At 41.5% G+C, this 21,748-nt stretch overlaps 1 protein-coding gene across 1 annotated transcript in view; it reads right to left on the reverse strand.

Annotated features, from left to right (window-relative positions):
- NCKAP5 (NCK associated protein 5) overlaps positions 1-21,748 on the reverse strand; it is a 331,504-nt gene that overhangs the window by 180,871 nt on the left and 128,885 nt on the right. The window contains exon 3 of the mRNA XM_062498376.1: positions 14,339-14,398. Coding sequence (XP_062354360.1) covers positions 14,339-14,398 — 60 coding nt within the window. The remainder of the gene's footprint in view (positions 1-14,338; positions 14,399-21,748) is intronic.

Raw genomic sequence — 21,748 nt, forward strand, 5'->3', positions numbered from 1 at the left:
AGTGAACCTGAACATCCCACATAGTCAGGCCATGATTTCTTTTTAAATTAGTAATCTTTAATTGATTACACTTTTAACAATGAATTTTCAAATGTAATTGAGCTCCTAATAGCTTCTACAGACAGCAATTAAAGAAATCTCATTTCTCTAAATTAAACATAATTAAATGTTTTCCAAGTTCAAATAAAAACTTGCAAATTGTATTAAGATAGATATAATCCATATGAATACCTAGTATTCAAAAGTGTGAAGTAAAAAACTCTGTCAATAACAAAATTAGAAGCAGTGACACGGCTAAGTAATACAAGGAGAAAAAAATCCCTGAAACACCTTAGATTACAATGGGCAATTATAATTTCAATTCCTTTGCTACATGTTTGTTTTTGTTAAGGTGACTTGCATTACATTGAGATTTCTAACCAGGCATAAAGCTGTTTGTTTGGTTTCTTATACTGGGTATATACAATATCTTCTTATTAGAAACAAAGTTTTATAACCAAGATAACTTGTTTACAAAGACCCTTTTCCAATTCTGCTGCAAACAAGCAGAAAAAAAAGAACAAAAAACCCAGTCTCTGTTTATGTTTCCCACTTTGATTCCAGAAGTTTTACAATAATGGTATTTGAACCATAAAGCAGCACAAAAGAGTGTGTGTAGAGAACAACTTGCAAGAGCCAACCCACCGGGGCCAGCAAAGCGTCAGTTGTCTGACTCTCCTACAGCTTGCTATCAGATCTGCAATTCCCAAACATTTCCTGAAGGGATAGCAATGTAACAATGCAGAAAACAGAAGGTGAAACGCTGTCTGGCAAAATAAAAGCTCCTACTCACAGAAATGGAACTGAGGTTTTGAAACTTGAGTTTATCGTAAGAACAAAACTAAATCTGTGAATAAATAAAACTGGCACCAAAACATTAACTATAGCACAGGTATAGCCTGCATTTGCATGTCTAAATGCTCACAGACTGAGAGTTCAGAGCTCAATGTTCTACTGACAACAGACTGCAAGCTTCTCAGCCACTTTCTAGTGGATTTATCTGAACAAACGGGCCATGGAACAAACTCCCCACTCACAAAGATGAGAAATAAATGAAATCAAAGATAACAAATAAACGATCCAAGAAGGACCCATGCTCAAGAAGATGCCCGATCTCATGGGATATTGTCTATATTTGGGAAACAGAAACTCCCTCTTGGATCAGAAGTCTTGCAGCAAGGGCCAGAAGATTTGTGTGAAGTTCTCTCAAGTACATTACAAGTTCTTTGGACTTTTTGTGACCTACAGGAACAACTGTGTTCTGTATAGGTACACGAGATGAGCATGGTTTAGGGTAATTTCCACATTTTCACTTGCTGAGATTACCTTTAATTTTTTATGAGGCATTGGTTTCTTCTATAGCTAAGTAATAGGTATTTGCTGAAATACTGGATGAAATTTCAGCCTAGCCATAGACTTGAGGAGGAAGGAGTAAAGAGAATCCTTGAGGTCTGAAAGCCAGGGTTTCCCACAGCTAAGAAAGTTTTACAGAAGTGTTTTTTAAAAGTCAGGCATTTTCCAGGTCCTGTCTTCATTGTTCAGCGTCTATGGAAGATAATCCCATTAACTGTGGCAAACAGTTAATGGTCAGTTCAGATTCAGAAGATTTATTTAAATTCCTTTTAACCAGGTAATAATATTTTGATAAGCCATTATGTAAACATTATCACAGAACAGTATTTTTTGTATACTTGCAATTGGTTGTGAAGGCCAGACAGCGTTGGGGTGAGAAGTGAATGGAAGGCTATGAATTCATAGTCATGCTGGACTTTGATTTCTCCAACATTGATGCCTCTCCACACAAAATAACTTGTTACAGTGAAATAGGGTGCAGCAGAAATAAAACACAATTTGAGAAAGAGCAGAAGAGAAGGGACAGGTGAAAAAATCAATGGGAGGTGATGTGTCACTCATGCTACTACACTTGTACACCTGGTATGGATTTTAACCTATGCAATTCAGACGAAGCAATGCAGAATTGATTGCTACACTCCCTGAAGTGTGCACGGGGGCACAGGTCCAGAGCATGAGTAACAAGGAGGGTCCAGCCACCGCCAGGTTTCCTCTGGATCCAGCTGTGCTGGTGCCAGCTGTGCTGATAGCCAAGGTCACTGCTCCAGACTGGTCCCTCCTGTCAGCAGCTGGAGGTCACCAGCCTCTCCAGTCAGCAGCAAATTGCCTGAGGCTCAGCACAGGAACAAGGCCAGGCTTAACTGAGCCCCCAGCAGCGCTTGGAAGTAACCTGGGTGGTGCCATGAAGCAGAAGATGGAGCAGCAGCATAATCCCACCCACCCAGCCAGGGTGACAGTGACTCCCCGCAGGGACACAGCCACATCCTAAATGCCTCCTGCTTATCTGCAGTGCCTGTGTGCCTGCCTCCTCTGTCACTGACCAACATGGCCTTTAGATGATACAAATGGTTTCTTTTCTAAAGGACTGAATGTTCACAGAACAAATGGGCACGGGGCTGAATCAAGCGTTTCCCGCTTGGATCTGTGTTAGTGAGATAGGAGTTAAGGCAGCAGGATAAACACAGGATAAGCACCAGGAAAAAACACACTTCTGAGACTTTTATTTGGCTTTAATGGATTGGTCAGTGGAACTCTGGTGCTCCAGCGACCTCTGGGATTTACTCACAGGCTAGGACAGTATGTGTTTTTTTTCCCTGATGCTGGGGAGTGTTAGGGCTTCTTCACATTCTGCACTTCCCATTAATATGTTTGTATTTCCTGCTAGTAAATAGGATGTCAAGGAGTTAATTGAAATAGATACAAGGTTAAAGAAAATTTATGCGGCTGAGAGAAGTAGAAATTAACCATGCCAGTCATGAGATGTGCTCAGAACCATCTGCAGTGCCATCAGACCCCCACACACCTGGGATTCACCAATATTTTTATTTTCACACACACCCCTCTATTTGCCTTTCTCAGATATATTCAACACCTCTGGCATCACTGCTTTGCTGCTACCTTTCCATACAGCATTTCTCTTCCTCAGGCTCTTTACAGTATTCCTCATGAACATGTCAGATCTTATTACAGTTTTTCTGTGTCTACTTGTAGAGTCCATTTATGGTTGGTAAGTAACTGCAAAAAAAAAAAGGTGCCTTATTTACTCAGCCGTTCTTGCATGGATTCCAGAGTCCTACTGCTTTAGTTTTCCGACAAATGTGTCTGTTTTCCATATTTACCCTCTAGCACTGCAGGCACTGCCATAGGCAGTAGGGAAATGCTGTGGTTTTTCTGTTAGCTGGCACATCTTCTATGGTATTTTTAACAGAGCTGTCACTACAAAATCTTTTATTAGTACTGACAACACACACACTCACAAGAACTGATTCAACTTTCAGGGGACAGCCTGAGTTTGAAAGTCTGGTACCTGGCATGAAAAATTCAAATAATTTTTCCTGCAGTTTCTAATTCATTCAATGGTCAAAATAAAATAACTGAAAGACGTTGTCTACACCTGATATCATTTTGCACTATCACTTTTCAGTAACAGGTCAATTTGAATTTCTATTTGTGTTTCCAGAGACCAAATTCAGCTCAAATCTACATGCCAGCCTTTAGAGGTTCTACTCCTTTAATCCCCTTTCTTACTAGAACAAGGAGCCTGAATACACTTGTACAGCTGAAGGTCAGAAACAGATATAAAAACTCTGACACTTTTCTGTTCTTCATTAACCACATTAATCTTTCTATGCAGGATATATCTGTTTTATTGGACTTAACCCTAGTTTATCCTCATCTATTAATTGCATGTAATCACATACACGTCTCATTTAAGACACAAAAAAACAATCTGGCTTTTTTCAACTTAATAGTGAGTGTTGACAATTTTAAGTGTTAGCTTGATACTCCTGAAGAGAAAAAAGTAAATAAGTTTCTTTTTCTACAGGAAAAAACTAACTACTGGAACCAAGTAGTGCAGCTCTATCCTCTTCTGCCATTTCCACCTTCAGCACTTAGTTGAAAAAAATCAGCAGCTATTAGACCGAGCAGAAGTTCTGCTCCTGGACAATAAAACACATAATCACATAATTAAAACTCAGGACTTTCCACAAATATTTTCTGTCATGTAGAACACTGAAACAGGAGTCAGGAGAGTAATCCTGAAATTTTTAGTACTTTTTAGCAAGCACACTAAATTTTCAGATAATTTCCACACATAGCTCCCATGTCTTTCACTGGGGCAGAAACTTTAAAAGCAGGAGAGTTACCCCTATTCCCTGAATCAGGGAAGCTCAGCGAGGCTTCCTGAATCCCAGCCATGCCAGTTTGGGCACAAAGAGAAAGAATGGGTTAGCAAATTCTTTGCAATTATATAGTCTTTAAGTTTTGGCAAGAAATAAATTCTGCTGTACATTTGCAGAACAGGAGATTTGCTCTTCCCCAGAGCTTCTGGGGACTCCTGCAATATATTACTGAAACAAACAACTCCTGTCCTTCACTCAAGCCATCAAGTCTGACATCAAATTCAATACAGGAGAATTATGAACAAACTTGTCTAAATGGGGCTGAGAAGAACCACCCACATTGCAAATGACCAGGCAAGCAGAGCTGGGTTCCTGGGAATCAGGTGCACATGGGTTTGGTTCAGCTTCAGCTGCTGTGCATTTATGAGGACCAATGTCACCAAGCACTGCTGGTCCTGCTCCTGCCCAGGCATCAAGCTATAAGCCAGTAGCTACATGGAGAGAGCAAAACTAAGAAAAGTTCCTGTCTCCCTTTACACACTGAACACATTTCCAGAGCTGATATTCTTGTTTCTTGCAGTTCACAAGAGTATTTCTGCTCACCTGCTCATGTTTCTTCTCATCTCTTCCTTCTGATGTGTGTCAGATCACATGCAGTCTTCACACCTTGACTTCCACTCATCTCCTCCCACCTATTTGTGAACAGGTTTCCCTTATGCACTGATGGAAGATACAGGCACTGGAAACCTATTAGATTATGAGAGCTGACAACTCTCCAAGTCTAGATCTAGTATGAAATTAATTTCCAACTTCTCGCTTAGCGCATGTATTTTCTGACAATATCTCCTACATCATAAGTTTTCCCTTTTGAGGTGGTTAATTATGAATGACATCAGGAAGTAGTACATAACTCAAAATTTCCAACAAGCACCTGGAAATTCTGACCAGCTCTTCTAGAGACATTAATGGAAAAAGTTTCTTATATGGAAAACTGTGCCAGTCACTGCCCTCGGGAACTCTTTAATACTTACCACCAGGAGCAGGATGTTCCCAAGAGATAATGATTTTTCCCCAACACTCAGAAAGTATTTCTAAATAAGCAGTGTCACCGTGGATGCCAATCACAAATGTGCATCATAAAGATGTAATTACACAATGACAGTTGTGTGAACAGCACACACTGAGCCAAATCCCTCTCACTATGCATTCCAAGCCCCTGGGCTGTGACTGTTCATGGCACACCAGCACTCCAGGATCCAAGCATCAAACAGCACTATTTAGAAGACCCTGTCTCTTCCCCAGAGAGTTCACTACCTACACAGGCTAACAGACAAACAGCAGAAGAGTCAGAACAAAGCTTGCTTTACAAATTAGCTATTTAGATCAGAAACTAAATATTTTCCAAGATTATAAAGGATTTAGGTGGCAGAGGTAATTACAGGCCTTGCAGGACACCAAAGTTAAAGAACATGACCATTAATGAATGAAGTGGAGTTTTAAGCACTTGGTTATTTACAATCACACAGCAAGGCACTACACGGAAGGCACAACTTCTCCATGTAGTTTGGAGAAGGAAGAAAAGCCACTTCACAGCCAGGTGAAGTGTACCCTGTACCAGGCCTGGCACTTTCATTAATTTCCAGACTAACTACAGAGTGCATCATGCCAAGCGGTATGGAAATAACACAATCCAAACATCACAGTCATTCCCACAGTCTAGACAGTCTCCTCTTGCAGGACATTCAAGCAAGTCTGATCACCAGTTCCAGACTTGGAAAACTGTGTCATGAGATCTTCATCATGAAAGATCCCGTAGAATATAAAAAGATGCCTTATCACAATGCAATGGACACGGAGCCAAAACAAACACAAAGGATGTAAAAGCAAATTCCTGACAAAGCAAAAACTGAATTAAAGTGCATGAGAACTGGAGTTGAGAGGGAAAGGACAGCAAGAATCACAGTTGCCCAAATTATATGAATCTGTACAAAGCTAAATAGGCTTAGTACAGGAAGACATTACTTCCTTACCAGGTTTTAATATTTATTTTAAATCTTGGTGAGAAGTTGCAGAGAGATGTGATTATGCTCTGCCATGAGAAAAACAACAAAAAGCTCATGGGTCTTAATGCCACAAAGAATACTGTCCAACATATAAAGTCCAAATATTTTTCAGATGAGCTGTACATAGATTTCCTGTCTACTTGCAAAGTGTTCAGTGGTCAGAAACGGGCTAAGAGTTTTTCCCAGTCTCAGCTGTCTGTGTTTTATTCACCCTCACCAGGCTATTTTCTATATGCCTATGTTGTGTCACTGCCCAGAAGGAGCTGACAAGCCAGCAGAAACTTACCCTGCTCTCTTGGTGCTATGGAGCAGTTATGGGTGAGGGCTCCATGGGCTGGATGCTGAACAAAGTCTTGTTGCAGTAAGGAGTTTGTATTCTCACGTGCAATTTAAAGCACTGCTTGAGCTGACTCGTTTCAAGGGTCAGCACTGACTTCACAGAACACGCTCCAAGAACACTGCATGAATTTAAATAAATGGGAAATTAACAGAACAGCACAACTGAGCAACGCTTGGTATATAAATTTTGTCCTTCCTGATACAGGAACTTTCTCTCCTTCCTGGTAACCTTTTCTGCCCCATGCAGGGAAAAAATCAAAATATTTAATTTAAAAAATATTAAAAGAAGTGTTAAGAAGAGAAATTAATGGATTTTTCTCTGTTCCCAAAATTAACAATGAAAACACACCTTTTACAGAAGCAATTGCTGGTATTATAAATTCCACTGTAATAGTTTAACTACTGGCCACCAAAAAGTAAACCAAACAAACCAAGCCAAACAAAAATCTATCAACTTCTTTTACTTCTTGTAGTACACTAATTTCCCCAGGTACTTCAAGAACAAAGTTGCATCACCAAGTATACCACAGCAGTTTCACTACTATTAATTTGTATAAATTTCCCAGTTTGCATAAAATTAAAAACTGTTGGCCCAGTGCACACATACACCTTTCTTCTTCCTCATTCTTAGATGTTGTGACTAATTCAGTCCTACCCGAGATCCCTTTCTTGCATGAGCTAAAACCAGACCAGAAATGTTCTGCCTTTTCAGCCTGCAGATTGGTGGCCCTATTCAGGTCACCCTTGCAAAAATATTAATCCAGTGAGTTTGTGGCTTACTCGAGTCAACTCCTGCCATTGCCTGGAGGAGTTTAGGATTGCAGAGCTTAACCTTTGATATGAAAATGTCTGCAATTCACTGTTATTAGTGCATGGGTGCATCACTCCCATTAGGCAGTGAGGTATTGCCTAAAGCAGGTTCCATCTGCTCCCAGTCATAAAGCAGGATTTGCTTCACGCTGGAGCCAAGTGCCACTCTGATATTCCATGCACCCATGGATGCTGTGAGACTGCCTGTGCCCTTTCTGTACTTGCACATCCCCTGCCTTTGTTATCTATAAATGGCAATTTCTACCGGAGGGCAGTTCAGCCATGCTTTCTATAGAATGCCTCTGTTTTACTTTCAGACCTTATATAAATGCATTTTGATGTTGTTTTTTTCTTCTCCCATGTTCACTGATTTTTACTTAATTATGTTTGACTTTTTTTTTTTTTTTACGTTGACTAAATACATGCTGAAGAGAAGAGACACCACTTCGGTGAGTTCCAGCTGAAGGGAAAAAGCTTATTTCTGCTCCTCTGGATACACCGCTGATCTTTCCGTGCCGGTGGTTACGGCAGAAGCCACCGAAGCTGCGGGTGGGCACCGCCGCCTTTGGAACGGCGAGGTCCAAGCGCAGTCCCGGAATTTCAGGGCGCCTTTCCCGTGGCTGCAGCGCCCTCTCCTGGCCCACGGGCGGAGCGGGGAGCGCCCGGCCCCGACTCAGCCGCGACATCCACGGGAATCATTCGCTACCCTGGAGTCCGCTGGGTAACCTGCGCTCCGCAACTCATTCACCGCCCCTGAGCCACCCGTGCTTCGAACGGCGGCCGGTTCCGAGCACAGGCAATGAGGCTGTCGGTGGAAAATGACTGCTGGAAGTGTCAGCAACTTAAATCGTACAGAACACCTAAATTCATAATACCGTTAAAATACACAATTTCAAAATATCCACGTATTTGCAAATTTGAAGCAAACAACAAAAGGTACCCAGGACATATGGTTTTATTTTAAAACCACGAAAGATAAAACTGCAAAGTTGTGAATGAGGACATTTGGCCTAATGAAGTATGGAAAACTAATGAGGTCCAGGAGCATTAAACCAGGCTTGTAAAGAATTTCAATAATCATTATTGATGCTAAAGCCGCTAGTAATGTCACTGAGTGTCCATGAGGGCTGTGTGATGAAGTTTCTGAGAAAAAGGAGCCAAACAGAAGGGCTATCTGTGCATAAACACACACCTTCAGAGAGAGGGCAGGACAAGGGTCAGATTGTTTCTTTCTGGCTTAGGATATTTAATATTCAATAAGACATTTCAAAACAGCTACTTTGCCCCTCTCTCTCTCTCTCTCTCTGCTACTTTCTAATTAAAGCACAGATAGATGCTTTCATAGAATGTAAGGACCCAGAAGGTGGGAAAGAACATTTAGCCTTTCGTATCTCATCTCTAACACTTCATTTATTACTAAATATCCTCTATTTTTAAATGACCCGGGTCCTTCCCCAACAGCAGCCTTCCCCCCAGCCGGAGGGGACAGCAAGGATTCATCAGGCCAGTGACAGCGAGCGCCTCTGTGCTCGTGGCAGGGCATTGTGCTGCCATCTGTAACACCCTGGCTCGAGAGGACCTCAGCATTCCCCTCCTCCCTAAAAACCTGGTATGTAGTGCAGATGTTGGGAGCTGGGGCTCTGAGCACGCTGACCCTGCTGGCTGATTAATGGGGCAGCATTAACGTCAGCTGCGGAGCTGACCACAGGGCCAGGGGTGGTGGCCTGAGTCTCAGTGCCCTGGAAGAGCTGAGCACCAGGAGAGGTAAATGCAGCTCCCAGGAGAGGCACAATTTCCTACAGTCATGGGCTGCCTCTCTACCTGTGCATTTTCATCTTATTAGAAGGAATTATTAAAAAAAAAAATTAAAAAAAATTCTTTCTATCTTTATTTCACTCAGCTCAGCAAAGCACTATCAAGCTTGGGTATGATTTCTTCCTTCTCACCAAAAACTAGCACCCATGCTAAAAGCCTGAACTTGAGCAAAGAGCAAACAACTGTAACTACATACAAACGCCTGGGAATTTGGGAAAGCTGAGAACACAGTCAGACTTTCAACTTACTTTAATGCAATTTCACTCAAGACCTTTCCTGCACTTCAACACATCCATCTCCATATGAACGCTCCAGTTTGACAGCGTTTGATGAGAAGAGGGAGATCTTTTCAAAGCTGATTACAACTTAGGTTTCAATCCGGAAACAAGAGGAGTTTGCACTTCCCTTGGTTTTTGAAGTGGCTGCTACATTTATCTAAACCTGTTACATTTAAGAAAGTTGTAACAAACAGAAGTGACTCAGTTGTTTATAATGGGACATGTTACTGACTCTGCGAGTTTTTTTATGCCTTTTCTTTTGTCTTTCTTCCACTCTTCATTTAAAAACTTGCAGTCTCCACTGTTTTACTGCAAAAACTGTTTGTAAAGCAAGAATTGTGCTGATCGCATCAAAACTCATTAATATAACTTGTTTTTCCATTATTAGCACCATCTGAGCCTGTTGAAAGCCTTAACCAGGGCTTTAATTTTTCCACAGAGAGCTTTAAATTAATTAGAGGTTTACATGCTAACAAAGAATCTGATACATTCATAAATCAATCTAATGCAGAAGGATTACCAGAGGGTGGAAACCTATTCAGTGGGGACCTCACATTCACTTAACATGGTGTGTTTTCAACAAAAAGGTGCAGGTGTGGAATAGACGGGTACCAGGAAGAGCCCATGATAATCACTTTGCACCACTTAAAGACACAGCAGGACACATGGTAAATCAGAGCCTAGGGCCCACCCTAAGTGAAACCCATGTAGATATAAAAGGCAGTAGCATCCCACTTTAACCTTCACAGCTAAATTGTCAGAGTGGTACAATTTCTTTTATGTAGGTTACAGGCCAGTGAACTAATGGAAAACAGAGCTGAACTAAAGGACTTGCATGGAAAGAACAAACTAACAAAACTGTATAGCACATATACAAATTAATGAATCAAATAAAAAAAATTAACTTTTTACTGGGTAATTTTTAAACTTATCCAAATTATCAAAATATAAGTGTATATACTTTTGGTTCATTTTAGTTTTTTAAACTAGTTTCCACTAAAACAACACTTACTCTGCTACAAGAACTCTACTGTTAAAGTGTGGCAATATTTTTCTCATATTTTTCCTAACCTGGCACTGTTCACTGTTAAGAAAATTCCACAGAAATAAACACTTTTCCTGGTCATGTTTTGTGCTCAAAGGTGTAATTTCATGCACTTCAAAAGATATAAAAAATACTTTGATGACTAATGTGGTTTTCAGCTTTCAGTATATTTTGAAATAAACTTGTGATTTGCTTTGAAAGCTGCTTATTTTAATAATGGGATCTCTGTCACTACAGACACCTGCACAATCTCCATCAAATGCAGAGAGGAGTGTACACAGATGAACTGATCATCTCCGTTTCCTTTAGAAAGAGCCATCCAAAGTCATCCCTGATGAGTCAGAAGAGACATGACTAAGAAAATTGTGAACATGCACAGTATGAAATTAAAGACCATGAGTGACATCAAGAGCCAAACAGCAATCCTGGCTCAGTGCTGCTGGAACTTTCAAGGGATGGATTGGCAGTAATTCCATATTTTGATAGTGAACAATCAATATTTACTGATGGTGGTTTATAAAATCAAAGAAACTTGAGCAATTGTCAGGTATTCGGCCTGAATTATTCAGTTCACAATTAAAGTAAGTCACAAATCCACACAATCCAATATATGAAGTATCAGGTTTTCCATACAAACATATGGAAAAAACATACTACAAAATTACTTATATGGTTTTGGTGATAAATATTTATCTTGAAATGAAGTGTCTTCATTTCATCTTCTGTTGTACCTTCCAGTAACAAATCAGTTCCTGGAAAACTGTAACTCTGGCACATATCAAAAGCCCAATTCTTTTGGGGAGCACTGTGGGCACCACACAGCACACACCGACTGATCTTCAGCCTCAGAAAAACCTCTCCTTGTGCAGGTCCATTTCATCATCACTCACCAGATGTTTACAGATGCACAGACCCATTTCCTGAGCAGACACCACAGTGTAAGTCACTTCTACAGCACACGCTTTGTGTTATTAGTCATTGGTTTTATGTACGTGTCCACCTTGCAGTGGTTCCTGGGTGAGCCCGAGTGGGAAGGACAGGGAAAACCCCCTGCACCACATCCTTCCAGCACACACAGGGACAGGACGCACGTTCCCTGCTCTCTGACTCTGCTCACCCTTACAATGAGCGTGTTTTGCATAAAGGGGTCACTTCTTACCCTCGTGACCTCCCTCTGACAGAAAACCCAAATTTTTTTTTATTTTTTTTTTTTAAGAAACAGAAAACTCTAGCAGGTATTACATGAGGAGCCATCCTGCCAAAGGCTTGCATGATGCTCTGCACAGTTCCCAGGATGCAGGGCAGCTCCCTGTGCTCCCTGCCTTGCTTCACACTGCAAGAAATGCTCTCCACGAGACCCAGCGAGGCACCGGAGGTGCCACTAAAGGTGCCACTAAAGGTGCCATGTGTTGTCACCTGCGCCCTTTCCAAATGAAGGAGCTGGTTCCGTGAAAACCTTCATGCCAATCTAAAGAGCACAACAAACAAAAAGAAAATAGGAGCGAGTAAAGGCGATTAGCTAATTAGTGATTAAATAAAGCTGTGGAGGGAGGCTGCGGGGGGGCCCCTTGCTTTGATCCTGAGTCGCAGCCGGTGCCAGCACAGCCGAGCCCGGGGGCGCCCTGTGGCTGGCTGGTGGCCCTGCCCAGCCTGCTGGCCCCGGGGGATGTCCATCACACCAAAAGGAGCAGCACAGGGACTGGGCACCCTGCGGGCAGCCAGGCTCGCTTGCTCAGAATCCCTGGCCGGAATTTCGCTGTGAGTGTTTGTGAAGCGTCCGCTCCAAACCGGGATGTGCAGCCGGCTCCCGCCGCACGCCCTGCGAACGCAGCTACGCGACTTTCTTAATCCCTGGCATCCCCTGGGTTCAAACACTCCAGCCCCTGGACCCTTGCTGTTCTCACACAGCTCACAGCCCCGCAAGTTCATTAATGTTAATTAATGACTGCTGTGTTTCATATTAAAATCACCAGCTCTGAGACACAAAGAAGTTTCCATACATCAACTGCTTCAAAGCAATCGTCTCTACAGGCGCGCTGGCTCTCGGCTCTAGTTGCAGGATAATTGTGCATAATACCCCGCAGGGGAGAGGGAAAAATCAACCCAGTATTTACCTTGGGGGAGGACTGCACCCCCGCAGAGCTACCTGTCAGCTCCTAATGGGTTACAGCACTTGGCCTCTCAACAAATTATACAAAATTACACCCTGGTTAGCAGAGAGAAGTGATCCACAAACCCAGAGTGAAAGGCATAAGAAGCTTCTGACAGGCAAGAGAGGAGACCACAACGTGGGTGCACATACCAAAATCTTTAGAAGATTAATCAGTATTGCACGTTTCATACAGTCTTGGATTATCCCACTAAGTATATTTTACACTCAATATATTGTATTACTGCTGTGCCTCCAAGGGAATGCTAGATTTTTTTAAAACATACAGGAAATATTTCAAATAGAGTAAATAGCTCTTCCCAGATTTTGACATTTATTTACACTGAAAACTAAAATGCAATTGCAAATCCAATGCCTGATCTTTGCCATTCTTCCTCAGGCAAAATTCCTCCGGGAGGCAGCAGGAGTTTTATCTCAGTCACAGACCCTTGGATTGCAACTTTACCTGATAAAACTTTGTTCCTCAGATCCTCCACGACTTCCGTGCCCTTTCTAACACATGGACCAGGCTCCACAACTGCTTAAGCCCCACCTCAAAGTCTACTTGTGGCCAACCCAGCCATGTTGCAGACTCCAAGGGCAAGACCATCGGGGTGGTGTTGGGATGGGAAAGGGCTCCCAGAGCTGAGCTGGGCACATCTGGGGCCGTGGTGAGAGCAATAAACCCAGAGCTGGTTTCTCCCACCTGTCACTTAGGTCCTTCCAAATCTCACCTCACTGTGTTAATCACTAAGGGTTTATAAATGGCACTCACTGGAGGCAGGTGGGATTTTAAGGACCACGCATCACGCAGTTCACAGAGCATCCCTTCCCCAGAGACCTTCTACAGCTGCTCCCCAAGTTAAACAAGATTGGGACCACCAAAGTTTTTCACAGCCAACTGTGCAACTTGCTCAGATCAGTGCACATCCACATGTGCAAGGGGATAATTTGGGTTTTGAACAGGTCTGCTTTATCCCATGGAAGCTTAAGACATTTTATCTGAAGATAGGGACAAACAAACTCCTTAACAGATGGGAACAGCTCCTCAGATATTAAGTAATTAAGCACACTCAGCACATGTTGGCTCCTGAAGAAAATTGTATTGAAGAGATAAGTCTCACTCTATAAATTGAGGTTTACACTCAACCAAAAATCTGCCATTTCATCTTTTGCTCATAAGGCTAATCTCATGGATTGCTACATGAAAAATGAAGATACAAGGAGTATTACATGATTTACAAAATTATCTGATTGTAGGGGTTCTTTTAAGCTTCCATGCTTGTGTTCTTTCATTTTTTCTGTGGTTGGCTAATGTTTAACAGGCAAGTAAATCTGCAGCTTTTTCATCTGAAATTTCCTTTCTATACTTGCCTTGCTTCTAATTCCAGTAGGGACCATCAGAAAAAAAAAGCAGCTTTTCTATACCATGGCTTTTCCAAGGAAGTCAAGCCTTAAGTTTTCTCTCATGTATGAATACATCGCTGGCAAACCTTTGTTGTGTCCACGACAGCCTGGATGCTCTGGTGACCACCTTCAGCCAGACCAAACGTGCCTGAGGCAGTGAGACAAGAACTGCAAAGCAGTGAGTGGGCACAGCTTACCATGGCTCCTTCGCTCTTACTCTGGGCAACTTCCCTCTGCAGCCGAGCCACACACAGCTTCTCCCTGAGGAAAGAAAAGCCTGTGAATAGCAGCTCATTCCTCACTGGCTTCCCCATCGGGGCAGCATTCCTGCACATTGCTGGGATAACCCCCGGCAGGCCCCGCTCTCGCTCTCGTCCCCGTGTTCCCCCAGAATATTTAGTGGCTGCATTATTGTTTAATTTCATGGCAGTTTGACAGAGCTGTCAATAAATCAGCTGAATCCAAACATCATTTGCTCCATTCAAACAACAAAGTAGCTCATCATTCCAGTGATATGGAAACAGACTGTGCAAATCAGATTGTGTTATTTATTTTCCTATAGCCCTGCACATCAGCTTTATTCTGCACTATAGTAACACATGCCAGAAGGCTGTTGCATCATCAATAAATATATGCATAAAATTGAAATTAAAACCAGCTATTCTATATATAAACACATTCTGATGCATTTTTCAACTACTGAATTATTCGATTTTTTTTTAATTAGCCTTTATTCATGTAAGATCCTTACACAAATGTTTGGCTCCACTCAACTAATAATTAGTTTGTTTAATTAAGGATTTGGCAACCCCAACACATTTTCAAGTACACTGAAAAGTTGTAAGAAAGGAATGAAAAGCAGTGATTAACACACATAGAAGACGAAAGAGAATTTCCCATTGTATGGTCTGGGGAAACTCCATCCCCCAGAAACCTGCAAAGGTGGCAAGCCAGGGCAGAAGTAGGACCCAGGCCCTGAAAATGCTCTTGTCATTGACTGGGTCACTCTCACCCTGCATGGAAAACTTACTGCTCTATGGTATTTTATTCTCAAACTTGCAGGAAAAAAAATAGCCTTTAAGCCATTTCTCAGGAACCATTCCTCATGAGGAAAATCTGCACATGCCTGCCTAATTCCTGTGGAATGACAGCGCTCCTGTCACTCAGCCACAGCTCAGTCTATGCCTGGGTCAGTGCACCACCCCCCTCTCCATTTCAGCAGAAGTTGTGGTATTCAAGCTGAGTCTCTGTGCTGGTCACCTGTCCCCATGTGCTCGCTGCACCCCTCAGCATTCCCAGCACAGCCAACAATTGTGGGTGTCAGATTAGCACCAGGCATTGCCAAAATCCTGATCTGTAAATAAGGATGATGCTGAAACCACCGAGTATCAGCAAAATTGAAAATGATACAGCCACAACCCTGTAGAAATTGTGTTTGTGTTCTCCAGCATGATGGCAAGACCTTCTTTGGCACTTGTGAAAAATTATGGAAAACTGAGAAGCGGCATGAGAGCCTTAACATAGGTGTCCTAAATGCATTTTCTAAAAGACATGTACTACTCCCCCCCTTCCTTGCTCAGATACTATCACAGGCAAATTACAAAATTGGTTAATCCTATTTTAAGGATTTAGTTCATCTGCTGGAAATAGCCCCTTGCATTTTTGCACTGCTTCAGTGCCCTAATATGTTCTAATGGAAAAAGCAAGTATTCCCTTTGAGGAGGTTTTGACCTTTTAATTGCAAAACAAATGCCCGAAGATATTTTATGAGAAAATATGTAGGGGCTGGGGGGAGAATAAACAAACAAACCCTCTCACAAACCACTCCTCCATGCACTTCCTGCCAGTGGTCTGAAGACATTTATTTAACTATGTCTCGCACATCAGGAATACTCCTGCTTCCCTCTCTCCATGTTGACTCCAACATGGAATCAGTTACATATCTCTGGAATTTTATCAGAATAAATTTCATACAAGGTCCATTCACAAAGAAGACTTCTCCAACAATGCCAGGTCTCCCCTGTCTGGGTAAGGATCCTGGCTGATGCTCTCTAAGGGTTTTCTTAGCAATTTTCCCAGCGAAGGACAGCAAAGACTGGCATTCTCAAACTTTGCTTATAGCATTGCTGCTGTTAGGAACAAAGCCACTTTTCAATAGCAGAAAATGAAAAAGAAACCTGACTGTATCATGTAGGAGAGGGAAGAAAAAGTGCCACAGTGTGTACAGAAGACCCATCTGTTCCAGCAGTGTCTACAAATAGTCAGCTTTGAGGCAAGCAAACTTCGTGCTCCCTCTTCCTCCCTCCCACGTGCATTCCCCAGGTGAAGGAGCTGTGGACTCTCAGCCAGCCCATGCAGCTGGTTACCTTCCTCTGGGCAGGGCATGTGGCAGAAGCTCAGCGTGCCTGTGGACCACAGGCATCCCTGACACAGTTCCAGGGAGCTTTGTCAGTGATGTACTCGGCCCATTGCCACAGTGAGCCATTTCCCACCACCTCTACACAAACACACGCTGGTGTGAGGGGCAAGGAACGTGGTCAGACTCCCTGCACAAGCCAACAGAATTTAAAACTAATTTGCAGTGTTGGAAGTTTTCATATGAGATGCAGGACAGGAGAGAAACAAGGACCTTCGTGTCTAAGGATGATCCAATAAAACCTCTGGTTATTATCCACCATCTCAGTTCTGATTAAGATGGCATCTCCACTGACTATTCTCAGGCCCCATTTTTAACACAGTGTTACAATTGAATAAACATTTTACTGTGATTGAGCTGCAAAAATAATAATCTTTTAGAAGCTTCAGCCTTTCAGATGTTTCAAATGCAAAGAACATTCGACATGGAGCTTCAAAGTTAATCTTGTTTTTTAATCTTTGCTTTTAAATACAAGGACCAGTAGCATCACTTTGTTGCTATATGGTTTTATTTATTTTAAATCAAGCATGTTTCATCCTCTTAGCATGATTAATTAACAAAGTTAATTAGGAACTACAGCCAACCTGCAAGGAAACAAAATCTTCACTGGAGATTTAAAAAATTAAAACATAATCATTGAGAAGATCTCATGTCCTCTTTCAAAAAACCTCCAAATGATAAAAGGTTTACAAAAAAATGCCCTTTGAAAGCACAGTCCATGCTCTGAGGTTTGAATATCTGTATTGTAAGTGGCAAAATTCCCAGCCAAGGGCTTTGCAAAAAATAATTAAAGAAGCCAAACAGGGATTCAATTATATCCTTCCCAGATGGAAGCAAGCACACAAGTAGCCAGTGTATGGATGGAAGAAAGATACGTTTCAAATCTCAGTATCACTGGGAGATATTGCAGAATCTTGTTCTAAAAAACAACAGTTTGAGGAAAGCCCATTTAGTCCAAGAAAAACATAAATGTGCTAAATAATTCTGCATATTCAGAGCTCTGCTTATACTAAAATTTCTCCTCCACTCTCCTTTTCTATCAGGTTTAACTCATTCAACTGCCAAACAAAAGAAACCCTGGATCAGGTGACTGTAACAGCTCAGGGCTCCACCAGAGAACGGTGCTGCTCCAGATTCTCCCATCCACCAGGACAGAGGCAGGGAAGTCATTCCAGTCACAAGCCCATACCTATCCCCTAATTCAGGACAAATGCTGATGCTATTCCTGCTGTGGTAAAACATCTCCTCAGATCAAGCACCGCAATAAAAGCTACACCGGACACATGAAAGGCTCAATTTTTCTTTTTGTAATGTTACTGTACATTGATATAATAAACCCAAAAACTCTAGCAGTGTACTTCAGCTTCCCAAACTTTGATCTTCATTTTTATTTGGAAATCTGAGACTCACAAATGTCAGATACAGGGCTCTGCATTTCCAGCTAACAAAGAAAGATATTACTTAAATTAGCTTCTGAATAAAGTTACATTGTGCTGGAATAGATCCATTCACCAAGACCTAAGCTGTAAAGAATCAGGATGTATTTTCAGTGGTAAATAGTAATTTTGCTATTTTAATGATGAAAAGCAACTTTATATTTAATGAAGAACACAGTCAAGACTCAAAAATAATGGGAAATATCTTAGAAACATTGTCTGAAGCTGAAGTTAATGCTTCAGGAAACCTTAAGCCCCATGATCCCAGGGGAGGAGAAGGGCTCCATCCACCCTGACACTGTCCTCTCTTGTCTCCATCAGCATCACAACCTGCCAGCATGCACTGTCAGCTCTTACATCTTCAACAAGTGTCAACACTGACAGACTCCAAACTTCTCCTGTTTTCTAAGCAAATTATTACTTCTCTACACAGTAAAATTCAATAGGTATGAAGCTCCCAAGTTACTAATTCATTTCTCTACCTGCCTTTTTTTATTCATGAACAGGATTGTGTTTTCTTCATGTTTCATCCTGCCTGGGGATTTTTCACTCTGAAGCAATTTCATTTAAAAGGGATCAGTCCTGCACCACAAAGTGAAGCCCACCTTTCCTTATCATTTGATAACTTTCATAATTTTAAAAGCCATAAAATCACTACTGACAAAGTCAAGCTTTGAAAATACAATGAACATTTGTTTCATTGTCAGTGCCTGCAGCCAAGCAGACTGGCCAAGTATATTCCAGAATCCCTCCTTTCCTTCTGGAGGCTATTTTGTAGCAGAGAAACCTCAACCAAATTTCCACTCTACACTATTGCTGTGAGATTCAGAAGGTGAATAAATACTTTGTTCTCATGGGGAAGAAGCAAACAGAACACTGACACAGACTCAGAACCTGAATTTGCAAGGCCTCCCAAACCTCCTTGTGCCTCGGTACCTCTCCTTGTCTACCACCTACCAAAATTACTCCTCCTTAACATTTTTTCCCCTTATATCATTACTTATAGCCACAGCACTGTTCTTCCAATGAACCAGAAAAACAACACAACTAAACCCCACCAAGCATGGATTAAACATATTACGGCGCTAAGCCAGGGGCAGGGTGCTAGTTTGCGCAGAGACACAGTTTGTGCTCGGCTTCCCTCAGCTCTTGGTTTTCCAGGGAGGTTTCCCATCCAAGCGCTGACCAGGCTTGACCCCATCGAGTGGATGAGATGTGACAGGAAGGGCCGAGGGTGGAACGGCTGCAGAGAACTCACGCGCCTCTTTCAGCTCCGACTGCGGGCGCGGCGCTTGGCGATGCTCCTGCCCACGACCGCCCCAACAGCCACGGCGCTCGCAGCTCCAGGAATGTCAGAGCACTGTGGAACTGGGCTTTCAGAGCCTCAGCGCCTCAGCCTGACCTGGCAGTAAAAGGAGCCATTCCAAATAAAAAAAAAAATATTCACTGCAAACTTAAAGCTGAGCAAACTACGCACTTTATTTAACTGCTTCTACAATAATTGCAAGGACTGGAGTTACAATAATGGAAGTACTAATGCTGTCAGCCAGAAGTAGGAAAGATAGGATGAGCCACCAGAAAGGAGCAGCTCCTATTCACTGCTAACTTATTGGCAACAAAAGATAAGCCTATAGAAAATATAATTTACATTAAACTTCTCTTCTATAAGACATGATTCTGCCAAATCCAGACAAGTGAAACAGGTAGCAACTCACTTAAGCTGTATTTTCTTTGGGTGACACTAACAGCAAGGAAAAAGGAAATTATAACTATAATCTAAAATAAGGATCAGCAATCCTCATAGGCGCCTCACCAATTTCCAGTGGATTCTCATGTACATTAATCTGAAGAAATTCAAAGACAACCATCTAGTTACTTTCCAGAAGCATCCAAACAAGACACCAAATACCAAAGAAATGTCATGGAAGAAATCACAGGTCAGAAGGGAGGAGGCAAAGAGCGGAACATCATGAGGGCAGAGCCTTCATTATGAAACCAAAAACATTGCCTTTGCCTAAAAAGTGGGACAGTTATGGCAAAGAAAGTAGAAAGGAAAGCTTATCTGGAGGCCATGGCAGATTATCCCTGAATTTTTTCCATTACAAATTACTCTCCCTGCACAGGCACAGAAGCTGAGGTTGGCCGGGCACCTGAGCAGTGATTCCCCTTCTCTGAGCATGGGAACAGGCAGCAATGCATTTTTAACACAAGCATTCTCCCTCACACTGGCAATCTTTATTATTTCATTGATATTTATTGTTTTCAGCACTGAAATTATGAGTGCAAGGCTGCATACTTTAATGATTTGTTGGTATTTCAGACAATATTATAAATATTTATTTCTTTATCTGTAAATATTTATCTATTTATTAACTTCTCTATTTATTATTTATCTGCTTATTCATGTTGGAGTGTCTTCTTCCATTATTAGCACCGACTCCACAATACTGCCCACTTTTTAAATTTGTATCTATTTAGACAAAAAAGCATAGTTAAGAAGATCTACACCCAAAGTTTAAAATGTTAGGGTTTTTTTGTTTTGAATGTTGGAATGGTTTTTAACTTCGCTGATGCAGAAAAATCACCAAGTGAAGAGCAAAAACTTTATAAATAACCTTATAAATAACTTCACTAGTAACTGCAAAATAATTAGAATGACAAGAAATAGAGCCACCAAGCAAGGCATGGGGGTATTAACCATTACAATCAATGCAGTTTCTTGACCAAGGAAAAAAATAGGAAGAAAAAGTAATTTTTGCCCCATTATGCACATATTCATTTGGGGGATAAAAGATTAATGTCTGCGTGATACAATGCCAAATCACTGAGATAATTATGAATTATACCAAGCAATCATTTTACAAATCTCCTGGAACATATCACTTTATGACCATTATTCATGAGATTATGCATTCAACTGCAAATTTTTTTTCAGATATATCTCTCTGAAGCCTTTATTTTGGTCTGAGATTCCAGACCAAAGAAGATGAAAATGGGTTTTTCTAGAAAGACAAAAAGAAAACCCCACGTTTTCTAACCATCTCTAAAGTCTGCAGAGAGCAGTGAGAGATACTAACAGACCTTTGTAAAAACCAGCCCAAACACAGAGTAGTAAACTGCAGCAGGCAAGGGAGTTACACCTGGTCATCAACTTGAATGCAACCTCCTCATGGATGAAACATCAAAACCTAAGTGCCAAGAGACACCAAGTAAGCAGCACCAGAATACTGAACTCTGAAATACATGTAAAGTACAAGTTTCCACATTATAAATTAAATAGTCCATGCATTATGTAAACCTTGCATTTATCAGAAAGCAAAGAAGATTTTAGCAGGGCCAAATCCTGCATGGATCTGCTCCTTGTTTAAACCTTTTGATTCAATATATCCCAGCGAAACTGCTAAAACTCACTGCTGAAAATAAATGAGCACTGAATCCATCACACAAAATTTGTTATTATTAAAAGTGGTACATTAACTATAAACCTTATTGTTTCTGTTCTTCACACTTTAAAGTATAGAGCAAAAGTAATTTGACAAATTCACACCACTGCAGTTTGGAGTTTTTTGACATAAGTGACTGATTAATCAATTTCAATGTTACATTAACAGTAATATTTATATTTAATGCTGTATTATTTCTGCCAGTAAGTTGCAATCCAAGGAGTACAGTGGGAACTCATACAATTAGGCAAGCTGCCAAGTTCTCAAATAATTATCATCACTGAAAACCTCAGTGTTCAAAAAGGAAAAAAA

Source organism: Cinclus cinclus, chromosome 9 (genome assembly GCF_963662255.1).
Source record: "Cinclus cinclus chromosome 9, bCinCin1.1, whole genome shotgun sequence".
Lineage (NCBI taxonomy): Eukaryota > Metazoa > Chordata > Aves > Passeriformes > Cinclidae > Cinclus > Cinclus cinclus.